Raw genomic sequence first — 14,651 nt, forward strand, 5'->3', positions numbered from 1 at the left:
CCTAAAAATGTATTTCAACTCATTTACCAATTTGGGCACCGTGTCCAACAACAGGTTCTGTCCTTCCACTTTAAAAGAGAGGAAAGTTAGTCTGGAATGGTGATACATGGAGATATACCAATGCAATGTCCTACTAGTCAGTAAAGCATCCTAAGAGGATAGATTATACCTTTTCTTAACACGCCCAAAAACATACAGATTACATGTTCATGTCAAATAGGAGTTGGTCCAACCAACCAAAATCTATGATATGGTCACATGTGCAATGACACCTTTAATACATGAATGTTCTTATAAAATCAGGAGAATAAACCGTAAATATTTAAATGATGTAGCATTTCTGAAATACATTAAAAGAAATGATGAGGCTACTCTTTTAAAGAAGTTACATTCCTCTGCACTTCCACATTCTTTTACAAGCGGCAACAATGGTCTATTTTTATATTTTTTATATTCTTTAAATGGTTGTTAGCCAGTTGTTGTGCTGCATCATGTTTTCTGCATTTCCTACATTGATTCACTGTTATTTACCAGGTCCATCTCTGTAGAGCACAGATCTCACTAAGTCAACTCCCTTAAAATGTTACCCTTGTATCATGCCCCTAAAGGTGTGTGTGTGTGTGTGTGTGTGTGTGTGTGTGTGTGTGTGTGTGTGTGTGTGCGTGTGCGCGTGTGTGCGTGTGCTTGAATGAATGAATGTGTGTATGTGAGTGTCCATTGATGTGTGCAGTGGAAGCTAGCAGGTTTAAGCAACCGCAATATTGAAGCTGTGGACTCAGGAGAAAGCGGATAAGGTCCTGAGTCCATGGCACGCACACACACACACACACACACACACACACACAGGCATACACAGAGGGACCTGTCTGGCTATGTCCCTGCGGCCTCATTATCACCACTGGCTTTGTCCTCAGCTTGCCTCCATACACACAGACACACTCGCACACTGACATAGGCTCACTATACACATGCACACAGGCCCCCATCTCCCCATAGTGTGCACCCCAGCCCAACGCATACATATTAATGCCTGGACAGGGAAGTGGAGGGAGCAGAGGGGAGGCAGGGTAGAAGACTGGGAAAAAGAAGGACAGATGAGGGAAAGAGAAGGATGGAGAGATAGAAGGAGAGACAGAAACAGGAGCGAGCAGAATGTGCAGCGGAAATCAATTCTGTGAGAAATGCAAAGCTCATTAAAAAGAAAACTTCAGCCCAAACCAAATTCATTTGGGTAATAAGGTCTGATAAGGACGGAGGACGTGACTAGAGCGCTCTCCCCAAACTATTACCCCATTGGTCAAGGGAGAGAGAGTCAGAGATTATATATATCCTACAGAAGAAAAAAAACGGAAGGAGAGAGGGAGCAGAACAGAGAAGAAATGACATTGGACGAGAGGGAGAGAAAATATGTGCCAGTATTAATCACATTATTCCAGCACTAATTGGCCTGAAGTTCTACTGTAGGCATGAAGTGAACTAAAAGAAGTCAAAGTGAGGGACAGAGGTGCTAATGAGGAAGTCTTAATGAGTTAAAAGACGACTGGATGTGACACAAGTGTTCAACCTGCGCTGTGCTGAACACGTTGTTTTAGATAAGGGTTAAAAAGGTATGCTGAGAAAAAAATATATAGAGTTCTTCTCTCAGTCTATGAATCAGTGTGTCTCTCTCTGTCTGTCTCTGTTTGACAGAATCTGTCCTGGCAGGTCTCTGGATCCATCATTATTGACTGTCAAATCTGTATAAATGATTTAAGGCCTGTGTGTGTATATGTCTGTGTGTATGTGTGCGCGCATATGTGTGTGTGTGTGTGTGTATAGAGCCAGAGGCTATCTTGTCCAGCAGTGGAGATGGAGGCAGCAGAGAAGCTGCTCCTAGAGAACCGACCCCTGAGCCAACTCAGCACACTCCTCATTCGCATGGTGAGACCAACACTCACACAGCCTGTGTGTGTGTGTGTGTGTGTGTGTGTGTGTGTGTGTGTGTGTGTGTGTGTGGTTAATGCTTTGCATGCATGCATACATACATAAATACTTTCTGTTGACCCTGCATGTTTGCTTGTATGTCTCAATGTATGGAAGAAAAACTGTGTAGATGCTTGCTTGTAACGGTGAGGAAATATTTGGTGTGCATGTGTATTACAGAAAGACAGAGAGAGGAAGAACACATGAATATTTGTCTGGTTATTTGTGGCTTTATGTGTTGCAAAGATTGCACAAGTAAAACATACACTGCTCAAAACAATTGGAGCGAAACTTAATCATCAGTCAGTTAAACTTCAGGGAAATCAAAACCGTCCATTTGGGAATCAAGTGACAGTGAAGAGACATCAGTCACTTTGGTGCAAATTAAATTTACAACAGGTGCGATGGAGAGACAAAAGCAAGAGAACCCCTCAAAAAGAGAAACAGTTTTGCATACGGTGACCACAGAATGCTCGTGTCCCTCTTACCAAGAGCACAATGTTCCTTGGGAAGTGCTCGTCTGTTGGAGTGAATCTAAATTATTCTGGTTTACCAAAGTCATTATAATAAAGTTATTACAAATATTAATCCCAGAAAATCTGCAGAAAAAGGGCTCTTATTTCTGCAAGTGCCAGCGCAGAAAGTGATGCAATCTGACAAAGAGGAAGATAAGAACGGGCACAATGTTGGCTTTCTCCACTCAGGGAAATGTTATCTCAACAGCCAGTCCTACTCCACACCTACAGGCACGAGGAAGCCTTCTGAGAATCATTTAAAATCAGAAATGATCATGGCCATGTATGATTTATTTATTTTGGTGCTAAACTACAACTTCAGTTTGCACTCAGAATCTCACAATGGTTGATCAAAATAGTTTTAGTTTTTGTGTCACAATCTCGATAAGCTGCTGTTTGACGTCGTAGAAAGAGAAAAAAAAAACGGACTCGGAAGAGAAGGATTGAGGACTCTTGTTTGCTAAAGGAATAAAATAGAGATGAGAGGATGGAATGAGCGTTACAGGAAAGGAGGGTATCGAGGGGAACGATGGAGTACAGCCATGCCAAAGGGAGAGCGTGCTGTGAAGCACCATGGGAAGTTTGAGGATGTGAAGGAGAGGGGTTAGGAAAAGTGGGAGGGGAGGGAGAAGAGGAGAGTCTCACGGGACACAATCGAGCTTTTTACTTATACTTGACACATTGAGTGTTGGGTGGGCGTCTGTGTGGGGTTGTGTATGAGAGGGTTAAGAGGGCAGCTGACACACCCCCAGCCTCAAGGCAGCCCCTTTGCCCCATGGGAGATTAGTGCAATAGAGACCGCAGAAGCGTCAATATGAACCCTGAATATATTAAGACGGTAAAACTGGCTTCTGTTCAAAAAATACATTTATGAGGAGTAGTGGGCTTTTTACTGACACTATTATAAAGTACTATTGTTCACACAACATATGAAGTTCATTCATTTGGCAGGGATTATATAAAGTATTCTACCTATTAATATTATTATGAAAGCAAGATTTTATGATGACACGTCACTGCAAATTAAAACATTCTGCACATATTTAGTTATTATTAATTTATGTTTCTTTATTTCAACTCACACGTTCAAGTATGACTTTATTGTTTGATTCACTTCATGGTTCATATATGAAAATCACTGGGAGTCCAAGCTCTTTGGTAACCAGGTCTGTAAAGTTACCCGTGCTGCCGTTTTGTCACCATGCCTTCTGTTAACCGACTTTCTCCTGGTGTAGCTGTCCACTGAGAACCAGGACGTGTGGGATGAGTCTCTTCAGTGTCTGTCCCTGCTCATCCAGCTGTATGGTGGAGAGGGTCACGACTGCTTGTCACCGTCCTGTCTGCAGACCTTTTCACATGTGCTGCGTGCGCACGCGCATGCAGAGACCCCGAGAGTCCAGCGAACAACACTGAGAATCATCAAACGACTGGTAAGTGTCACGCAAAACGCAGACAGCCCAACATCTACGCTTGAGTAGGTTTCATTGTCGTGTCAGTGTCAGTACTGGTCATATCACAGCCCTAATGTGTGTTTGAATAGATCTAATGCTGTGTCTATTTTTATTTCAGGGGTTTCTATATTGAAGCCTAAAATACAAACACTGTCTACTGAAGCTGTGGAATAATAGAAACAGAATCAGATGCTCACAGAGACAGCCCTGCTGGGCTGCGATTCTAAAAGAAAGAGTGAAGTTTCACCAGAAGCAGACTGACAGAGGGATAGACACAGGCAGGGAGGAAAGGTGTTGGTTTGTACCTGCCTGTCATTCTCAGTTTCAGCGTGTGATTGTTACATTTTGAGATGATTCGTAGGAAAGGACCAAGATGGCTTACTCATGTGAGAGCACACTGCAGTGAAGCAGGAGGATTAAGTGGAGCTTCTACTTCCCAAACGCACAAAATAACACTATAGCTACATGACGTCAGGTGGACAAGCTGAAGCAGCTGCAGCTAACACGCCACAGAAAATCATCCAGGTTTTTCACAAGACGGGGATTTTTTTTTTTTAAAGACACTCAACAGTTCAATTTTTGCTGCAACTGTTCATCCTTTATAGGTAGAAGTAAAGGAGTGCTGTAATCTGGCGAGCAATTTGAACTGGCCGCTTTTTTCACATACGTTGTACAGCTTCGCTCTCTGAGGAGATAAAGTCAAGATTCTGCTGCAGACAATGTGCACCCAGTGATTTTCTGAAACTTAAAAGAGCACGTTTGTTTACCAACCACACTGAGTGTGTGTATTATCTATGTTTACTTATTAGTTTCACAGACCCAAACCACCGACACGAAAACCTCGGTCACACGAGAATGACTTCTCTTTTCTCCTGACTGTCTCTTGTAGCAAATGCATCCCCGTGTAAAACTCCCTCATTACTCTGCGTGCAAACAGCTGACGTATCACGGAGATGTGTATTCGCTGTCCTGCACACCACCCCGAGCAACACTCTCTAAACTGTGTGAGTGTGTTTGGGTTTTATGCTATTTTTGTGTGCTGAACAGATGAGTCACTGAGAAACTCAAGGCCGGGAACAGAAATTATTTATTTCCTGGAAGAAGTCAAAAAAAATGTTTTTTAAAAATCTACCCGTTTACACCTTTGCTCATTCAACTTATTGCTCATTAGAATTGAATTGTTTGAGTAAAGCATCTTTGAAGTACTGCGATAATACTTCCCCATAATATCGTCCCTATTTTCTGATGAAGTCCAGAATCTAAAGTTTTAGAGGAAAGCAGAAGCAGATTGCTAAATTGCCTTTTCGACATGACAACCATCCATCAGTATGCACTGAGCCATGCACACCTTTGAAAGAACGCATCAGACGTTCATTATCCTCAAATCAAAACATTTTCACACGTACCGTCACAGGAACACAACGCCTCACACGCCCGCTCTCCTACACGCTCAGACAAGTGGCTGCCCTTTAACAAAGGCTTTTTAATTATCTTTCATTGATTTCTGGGCTCTGCTAATCTCAATCAAAGATCCCGCTAATAGCTTGGAAACTGCAAAGGAGGTGAGAGGGGGAATGAATCAAGTCTGAGTTACTGAAATGTTCTCTCTTTTCAACATACACAACTTGGAATGACTTTAAGGGGCTGCTAACAAGATGAAGAGGGGGGGGGGGCACACAGGTATTCTTTCTTTTAAGGCATTTTTATTTACAGGTGATGTGATGTTTTTTTTTAACTCTATTATATATTCAGTTGACTTTCAGCACCGTCACCGAGTACTAGAAGATCATTATTTTGTATTTTCTTATATTTCAGTCACTGACCTGGTTCATAAACCAGAATGTTGACTCTGATGCTCTGACACGGACGGATGTTAATCCCAGTCGTGTGACAAGCAGCTTCCTTGTCTCATCTCCAGAGGACAAAATGTCAAAAGATGTTACATCCAATGATTGCAACCTTTTACGTGTTAGAGCCAGACACACTTTCATCTGTCTGACACGCTGGACAATATCCCTGACATAATCAGAGTGTTTCTTAAAGTAGAGAAAAACCAAAGAGAAACGTAAACACTTGAAGACTTTTCATTGGCGTGAGAGTCTGAACCCACATTTGTAATAACTGTATATTTATATTTACTATTTTCTTGTAACCTTGAAAATACAAACTCATTAAAACACACGGCACGTTATGACATTATGAAGAGGAGATCTGGAACACCATGGACTAGATTTAGGTCAGCAAAATGTAATCAGGTTTGTGACGTCTGGACTGCTGAGGTCTGTAAAATCACACATACTTACATAATAAACATTACAGTTACTCTGATGTAAGTGGATTTGATTCAACATGTGCTGTTAGATATAAACAGAGTGTGTGTGTGTGTGTGCGTGTGCGCGCGCGCGTGCGTTTAATAGATGGTTGGAAGGAACATGTAAATGTGCCATCACTATTATAGGGATGCGTGTGTATAGGCTTGAAAGTAACCTTGTTTCCTAGCAACAACAATGCTGTGTCACCCCAGAAACAGAGGTGATGATGTCACCAAAGATCAGAGAGAGTACGCTTACTGAACACACGCGCAGACTCCACTCAGTCACACGCGCACGCAAACACACAAACATAAAACTATAACTCACACACACCCGCAACTAGTTTAACACTGTTTTTATTATTCGTTTGACACTTTCATTTTCCACAGCAACCTGTGAATACAGTGTGTACACACACATACTGATCAGTCTGTGGAGCACTTGTTGCTGTGTAGGTGTGGAGCTCCAATAGGATGGTTGGGGGAGACATGTCGGGACAGGATCTATTCTCTCTGTTTGTTCCAAAGGTACTGGCTTAAAAGACGTTTCCATTTGCTGCCCTCTTTACTTAACTTCGATACAAATGACCTGTCATTTAATGAGCTGGATTCCTGGGATGCTTTTCAAGATATTTTAGGGGACCTGAGGGAAGGTTCATCTGGATGTGCCTACTTGCTATTTCCTGTGTTCGAATGTATCATAGTAATGATAGTATATTTTGGCTGCTCTTGGTTCCTTATAAAATGTGTTGGCTGTGCTGTCTGAGCCAGAGCACTCTTGAGTTTTGTTACCTGGTCAAATAATGCTAACACTTCAAAAATAAATATTTGTAGAGGGATGACAAAAAACAATAAACAAAGTGATGATAAAAATGTAGCGAAGGATTTATCCTAAGCTAACAGTGTTATTCAGTATGATGTAGGCCTGCACGAGATGAACACTAGAATAGTGTGTGTGTGCGTGTGTGTGTGCGTGTGTGTGTGTGTGACTGTATTTTTGGCAGATTAAACCTTTGATGTCAGTCTTTGTACTGACATTGACATGAGTGTGAGTGCAGTTGGTGGTACATTTCAGACAGATTCAGTGACAATAACACGTGTCAGTGACTCTTTTAATGTTGTACTCAAAACACTGTGGGATCAAGAAAGTGAAAATGAGTTTTCTGAGCAGCTGTATGTGTTGTGAGTGTCTTGTTATTAAGTAATGCTGGAAGTTGTTTAGAGCGGCTTGTCCCTTATTTCATCAGTACAACAGTTTTTTATTCTTTTTTTTATCACCTATCTTGGACTCATTTTGTCCTTTATGAAGTTTGAACTTTGCTTGGAGGGTAGGTGAATGTAACTTGTCTCCTTCTGTCTTTCAGGTGCAGACCACCGAGCGATCGGATTGGTTTGAATGTCCGGAGGGGGCGGAGCTCATCAATCTGCTGAGAGATATAACTACATCTAACAGGTTTGTGTTTTTTAAGTGTGTGTGTGTGTGTGTGTGTGTGTGTGTGTGTGTGTGTGTGTGTGTGTGTGTGTGTGTGTGTGTGTGTGCCCATGCATGCATGTGTCTTTGTTAGGAACACTTTGCATATATTCAGCGAATCATTGCAGTACATGCACAGTATGGCAGTCGTTTCTGTCAGTGTGTGTTCATGCATTTCTGCATAGTTTGAAAAGAAATATGCAAAAGAAAAATCTTCCGTCTTTTTTAATAAAAGCAACAAATGTAAATCGAGTACGTGTGCACCTGTATCTTTAAATGTACTCTTCCTAGAGTGTGTTCCCTCTTGAAGAGCTTTGTTTCTGTAGAGACCATGATTTGTTTGATCTCCAGTTGTGTGAGACAAGAGACCTGTCTCTCACACGCACACACACACACACACACAGATGAGCACACACTAGCTTTCACCCCCTCTATTTACAAACTCTCTCAATCACACACACACACTGTAAGATCAATAATAAAGGTGTCTTATTGTCCTGCTATGGAGGCCTCTCCCCTCCCTCTCCCCCTCTTTTCTCCTTGGTCGCCCCTTTTCATCCACTTTTGTCACCCTCTATGCAGATTTCTCCTCCTCTCTTCCTTCAGTCTCTTTTCCTTCTCCTCACTTTCTTTTTTTCGTCCTCTTTCTTTTTGGTCTCCCACTTTTCCTCTACTTTTCTCTCCTCACTCTAGTCTCCTCTCTCTCTCTCCCTCTCCAGCAGATGAAAGCAGAGATCAGCTCGAGCCTTTGAAGTGGCTGAGACTGGCACACACCCACTGGTTTAGCGGCAGGAGGAGGGGAGCAGAGGTTTTAGGAGAAAGGGCAGGAGATGAAAGGAGTTATGAGGGGAGAGAAGAGGAGTAAAAAGAAAGGGGGGGGGGGGTCTAATTGTGAGGATGAGATGAGTTGGGCCAGAGAGAGGAGACGGAAGGAAATTGGGGAGGAGAGAGGAGGTCTGTGCTGAGATCCTAACCTCAATGATGTCATTCAGCCTTCACCATGGCAACCTGAGGAATGCCTTTTTAAAACCTGAAGCTTGACGAGTGTAGATGGAGGGAGGAGCTTCACTCATAGACCTCCATACTGAAGAAAGGCCTTAAAGCCCAAAACCTGATCTGTGTTCAGTCAGACATGAAGCCATCACCACTTCAGGCCACGACAGTCTGCTCCGAAAACTGCACAACTCCTCGACAAAGACTCAACACTGAGCTACATTCTGAGAAGGATTTTTATCACAGATTTATGCGCTTACATTAACAAGCTAAACTGTGCACAGAGAGAGCAGGACGCCGAGTGCTGCTTAACAAAAACACAGGCGTCTGTTTTGTGGTTTCGAAATGTGCGCGTTGACACTTTGGCTGCGGGAGTTCTGCAGTTGCTCCGGGAACATTTTTCAAGATGCCCGACGACCTCGAAAATCTCTGAGCTCTGATTAGCATGTTAAAAAACTCTTCAGTTTGTAGGAGTGCAAATGCGTTTCATCCACTAGTCTTTAATTCAACCCATTGAAAAGACACAGTTAGTGCGTGAGTGGATGGAGAACCACATTAAAGCATCAGCTCGGTTTGTGAATCACACAATAAAGAAATAGTTTCGGGGACAGGTCATCTCGTGCAAGAACAGCTAACAAGCCACTCTCTGACGTGGCTTCTTAGATCTATTCTTGCCCCTGACGTTTGCTGTTTAGACGGTAAGCATTCAGTACATGCACAGTGAAGTAAAGCTTCTGTTATAACTCCACCAGACCACTTCATTGGATTTCTTTCCTTGCCCCAGTATACAGAGTTGATTTACTGACAGCAGTATTTTAGAAACTGCCCTGACAGATGACCAGCAGAACCCTTTCAGCTGGTCGCCCCTGGGCCTTCTTCCAATTGGACAGTTTTCAAGCGCTCTGTATTTCCGATTTACACAAATTCATGCTTGGTCTTGTTTATTTCCCAGCTCTGTTCTATGCACTTCTGCTGTTCAACTTCCCGCTCAAAGGCCAGCCTGAGAACTATTGAGACACCTCGAGTCCATTATTTCCCAACAGCAACATCAAGTGTGTTAATCTGACCTCGACAAATTCAACTGAGTACAATTTCACACCAACGAACGTGCCGACAAGTGTTATAAAAATCCAGTTTAAGTGGTGCTACAACAATAAATCGACTTCTTTAGACATTATGTGAAGGTGCTGAAAAGGAAGTCCATCACTCCCAAAGGCATGTTTCATCTACACAAGTGAAACGATCGCAAACATGTATATTATGTTGTGTAGCCTTTTTTAATTTGTGTATCACGTGTGTTAGTTTGTCGTTGACCTCACATGGTCACACATTTAGTCCTCTTACTGTATTCCTGCTCATGTAGGGAGCATTATAGGAGTTCAGTTCCGGCGTTTGTGGCTCCATCTCACAAAGTAAACCGTCTGTCTATGTGAGGCGGATGGCGTTCTATGATGACCAGCTATCTTCCACTCCAGCTTCTGAGTGAGACTGTAAAGTTTCCTCCGAAAACTTTTTATGGACTGAATTTATGCTCCTCAAATTTACAAACTTTCAAGGTTTTCTCAGGCCTCCGGGAGCTGAGCTAATTAGCTTAATTATGGAAGTTTTAATCAAGTAAGAGGGTAGACTTCTGTCAGCCTGGCTGTCAGGCTGCCCTCAAAGACAGCTGGGGGGGGGGTGGGGGGGGGGCAATGGTTGTGTATGTTCATTAAGTGAGCTTTACACTACATGATGGAAATGTAATTATGATACCATCAGTAAACCAAGTGTAAAAAGTCTAAATCTACCTTACTATACTGTTTAAGTACAATAGGGTTTTTTGAATACCATCGTGTCAACAACAAAAAGAGGACATGATTTAAATAAAGTTTGAAAATGTTTCCAGAACAGGCCTGCAGAGCTTTAATCCATTCTGTATGTTTAACACCAAGCTGCAGGGCCGCTGAAGGTTATTTTGAACAGGAGGTGCAGTGAAAATCTTTGGTTCTTTTTTGGACAAAAAAAACCTATGAGCCTATAGGTCTATTTAGAATACATGTATAATATATACATTTAACTGTTTAAAAATAAATAAATAGATTAAGATTCACCACGTCGTTGTCTTACACTCTTCAGTGAACACATCCAGACATCAGTTCTCAGAGGAATATATGTGCCATTACTTGAACTTCACAATAATACTCTTAACAATGAAATAGGTTGGATCATGAACCTGAGTTAATGCCCCTTATGTCACACACGACTCTATTAGCTCCAAAATCCTTTTACACACAGCACAAAGAAATAATATCAGTCAATCTAAGCACATTGTTGAATAGCTCTCCACATCCATTACGAAAACACGCACAAAATAACACTTTTTTTTCTCTCCATCTCCAACCTTTTTACGCAAACCACAAGGTAATAATCTCCGATTATTTACACGTTATTAAACAGTTCTCCAAATGCATTACGCACAGAACACACGATCAAAATAACACTCTCAATCCCCACCACCTTGCAAAAATACTATAGTGTGACTTTAAACTGCATAGGTATGAAAGTGCGCGGCGGCACTATGATCTTACTTTGAGCTGCAGACAGGGTGCCCTGGTTACAGGCGTCCAAATCTCGAGGTGCGCTCTGGGGTCGTGAAAATAAAGTCACTAATGAGGGGGCGAATGTCCAGAGGGTTCAAACTGTTTGTGTGGGCATGCATCAATTAAAGGTTTGTGAGTCTTTTCTGGGTCATCATGGTGCTGCGTGTTGTCTTCAAAAGACGCAAGGCTGAGAAAGTGCGCTCAGATGAGGCCACAGAGACGTAACTCAATCAATGTTTTTGTCTCTGAAAACATGGCTCTTGTTTGTTGTCTGGAGCTTAGTCCAACATGATATTACATCTTGAACTGTGACACTCGTAGACCGAGCATGGAGCGACCGGGGAACCTTTTTACTTAACTCGGCGTCTGCAACCACTAACCTGCCTGACGTTGACAACGTAACTTCCGTGAACTTGTGTTAATTATGCCAAAAAAATAATAAAATCAAAACCAAAAATACATGTAATAGCCTACGTGTGTCAAAATATTTACCCAGAAGATTCATAAGGAATTTGTAAATTGTGCAAAAATATTTTAGATAAATGTTTAAATAATCTCCTCCCACTTCCCGCGGCCATGCCGAGCTGCATGAACAGAACTCCTTCAGCTGATTACCAGCTGATGACCTCATGACCTCAGCTGATGACCTCATGACCTCAGCTGATGACCTCATCCTCTGCAATGGAGGGCGAGGGTTTGGTTAGTGTCCACGCGTCTCAAGTTTTTCTGTTACAGTTTTTCTCGGTTGTTTAAACACATTTTCTGAAAGCATGCCTCATACTCTCAGAACTCTACACACAAATCCAAAATAACACGCACACAATGAGCAAACCCCTCAATTCTCCTGCAAAATTAAACTTCACATTGAAAATAATCTAATTTCTTCTCAAAATGGTATTTTGTTTTCAAATGACACACACAAACCATCATATGAATAAACATGTAGAAGAAGTTGAACACTGATGTGCTCAATGTAAAACACTATGATGAATAGAAAACACTTCTTCATACATCATAATGGCTTAGGCCATTACTTTTTCTGTTCAGTTTGACACTTATTACAGACAGTACCGTACATACATAAGTGTCTTGTAAAATAGTTATAATAGTTATTTTTATGCTCAGAATATGCTCAGAATATTTAAATACACGATCAAATCTATTTTATTTTTCCAATAACAGTTTACACTGTACGTCCCAGCCAACACAAACTTGCTCATACAAAAAAAAAATATATATATTGTCATGGTGAGTCTTTCAGTTCTGCCAAACAAAAAGTAAAATACTGTAAATACTGTGTAGGAGTACAAAGTAGGAATACATTTCCAAATATTTGAAACATACTTTATTTTTATAGTCCTACAGAACAGTCCACAGGCAATACTGTACTACTGTACTCATTGAGTACTGTATTGATATGCAGTACTGAATAGATTTCTTACCTATTCTCATTTCGGAAAGTCTGGATGATGGATGCTGCAGTGTGCCTGCTCAAGCTGTACTCTTTTCCGAGCCTCCCTCATTGCTAGACCACATGGTCAACCAAAGTGGCTCGGATCTCATCAGACATTACAGTCCTTGGCAGACCTTATCCTTCCTGTCCTCCTCCTCTTACTCTCACTCCTCTGCCTCTGTTTCCAATGTCGGCATCCATTGCTCCAAAACAGAAGACCTCACCTGTTGTCCTTTTATGCTAAAGCTCTGATTGCTAATTGTAAAACTGTGGGACAGCTGTTTGCCCATCTGATGAGTCAGTGCATAGAAGGGCAATTAACTTTAGAATTTTAAATGACAGAGTGTTATTTGTGAAAACAAGATATTTTCTTCATGAACATTGTGTGAAATGCAGAGAATTGTGTCGTGTTTTGGAAAAACTGTGTTTTAAATGGATTTAAACTGAGTGTAAAGCAGGAATTGTGTTTGTAGTTTAGCAGAATTGGTTTAGGACGTTTGTGCATGGGTTACATGTTGGGGTCATTGTGTCTCAAATACCAGTAATTGTCTGTAAAATATTGAAAAAAAAACTCTAAGAAGTGAGCTGTGACGACTTTCACAATATCAGTTTTTGCTTCAAGTTTTTTTTTATGGAGACTTTGTCGTGCTTACCAACAAAGAAAATACAAACTGAAGTAAACAACAGACACGTTTACCATGGAGTTTGTCACTGAGACCTAACAGTGGGCGTGTTGTTGGTCATCCAGCATGAAAAGATTATCTGCACATTAACTAATGTGTTAGTCCAGATAGTACACTAGTTATAGTTCAGTTAGAAGGCAGAGTGGTCGCCTCATTAAAAAAGATAAGTTCATAGAAGTAAAAAGAAAGTGAGAGAAATATAGAAATGTATCAAATTTGATAAATTCTGGTTATATTTCCATTTGCACCATTTTTGGAGAGGTGTTATTTGAGGTAATCAGGCAAACCAACGTCCTGAAGATTTTTATTTCTTTTAATGGTTTAAATCTGAAATGAAATAAGACACAGTACATCTTTTTTTTTCTCTCTCTCTCTCAGGTGTCATGTTGATGTTGTTCCTCTGGCTGCTGAAATCCTCCACCAGATCTCTGGATCCTAAAGCTTGATCCAAATGTTCAACAGACTAGAAGACTGCCAGGATATTTATTGAAACCAGACAGTTTCTTTCATTTCAGGCCTGTACAACAAATTGCTGTTTTGCCAATATGTGTCAGTTTTGAAATACATTGTCATTAGTTTATTACTTGATTTAGGGCCATTATTAAATGTACAGGATGTTAACACATCAATCTTCTCTGTACTTGACTCTTGACTGTTTCCGTTCATGTTTGTTTGAGCTGCTGCACAGCCGGACTCCTAACAGCACTGACTGGAGTGGATTTGACTCTGCTATCTGAGTGCTCTTTATGACTCAACAGATTTACAAATTGGATCACAGACAGAAATAAATAACACTTAAATAATTTGACAGCTCAATCATAACGCCCATGCAGTGTCCATCCGAGCACTCAGTGTAACAGCGGGAGAGTTAATTCAAGCTGTCACGGAGCAGACTGCTTAATTCGTCTTTACACTAGACCGTTAATGATGCACCATTGGACTTTCATTCACGAGTCTGACATCTTATATCTTTCTCTGTGACATAATCACAGAGTCTCAGATTCCTACAATGGTTGCTGTAGCTACAAGCAACACACTGCTCCTACCGGCTTCTTTGATTTCATACTACCATCTCTCAGTGTCTCTTTATCAGGACTTCTGATGACCACACGCAGGTACGTTTAAGACCGAGGTTATAGCCGGCATTGGAAGCACCAGTAATGGTTATTTATCATTAAATGAGCTGTGCATGCAAACAGGTGTGATGAGGCTTGGTTATGTATTTAGAGATGG

General features: G+C 41.3%; 1 protein-coding gene across 4 annotated transcripts in view; it reads left to right on the forward strand.

Annotated features, from left to right (window-relative positions):
- ulk4 (unc-51 like kinase 4) overlaps nucleotides 1-14,047 on the forward strand; it is a 70,249-nt gene extending 56,202 nt beyond the window's left edge. For all 4 annotated transcript variants that reach the window (XM_079343028.1, XM_079343027.1, XM_079343029.1 and 1 more), the window contains 4 exons: nucleotides 1,819-1,920; nucleotides 3,713-3,907; nucleotides 7,604-7,692; nucleotides 13,797-14,047. In XM_079343028.1, the coding sequence (XP_079199154.1) occupies nucleotides 1,819-1,920; nucleotides 3,713-3,907; nucleotides 7,604-7,692; nucleotides 13,797-13,857 (447 nt within the window). In that variant the 3' untranslated portion in view covers nucleotides 13,858-14,047. The remainder of the gene's footprint in view (nucleotides 1-1,818; nucleotides 1,921-3,712; nucleotides 3,908-7,603; nucleotides 7,693-13,796) is intronic.
- Nucleotides 14,048-14,651: the final 604 nt, after the last annotated feature.

Source organism: Symphodus melops, assembly GCF_947650265.1.
Source record: "Symphodus melops genome assembly, chromosome: 5".
NCBI classification, from domain to species: Eukaryota; Metazoa; Chordata; class Actinopteri; order Labriformes; family Labridae; genus Symphodus; species Symphodus melops.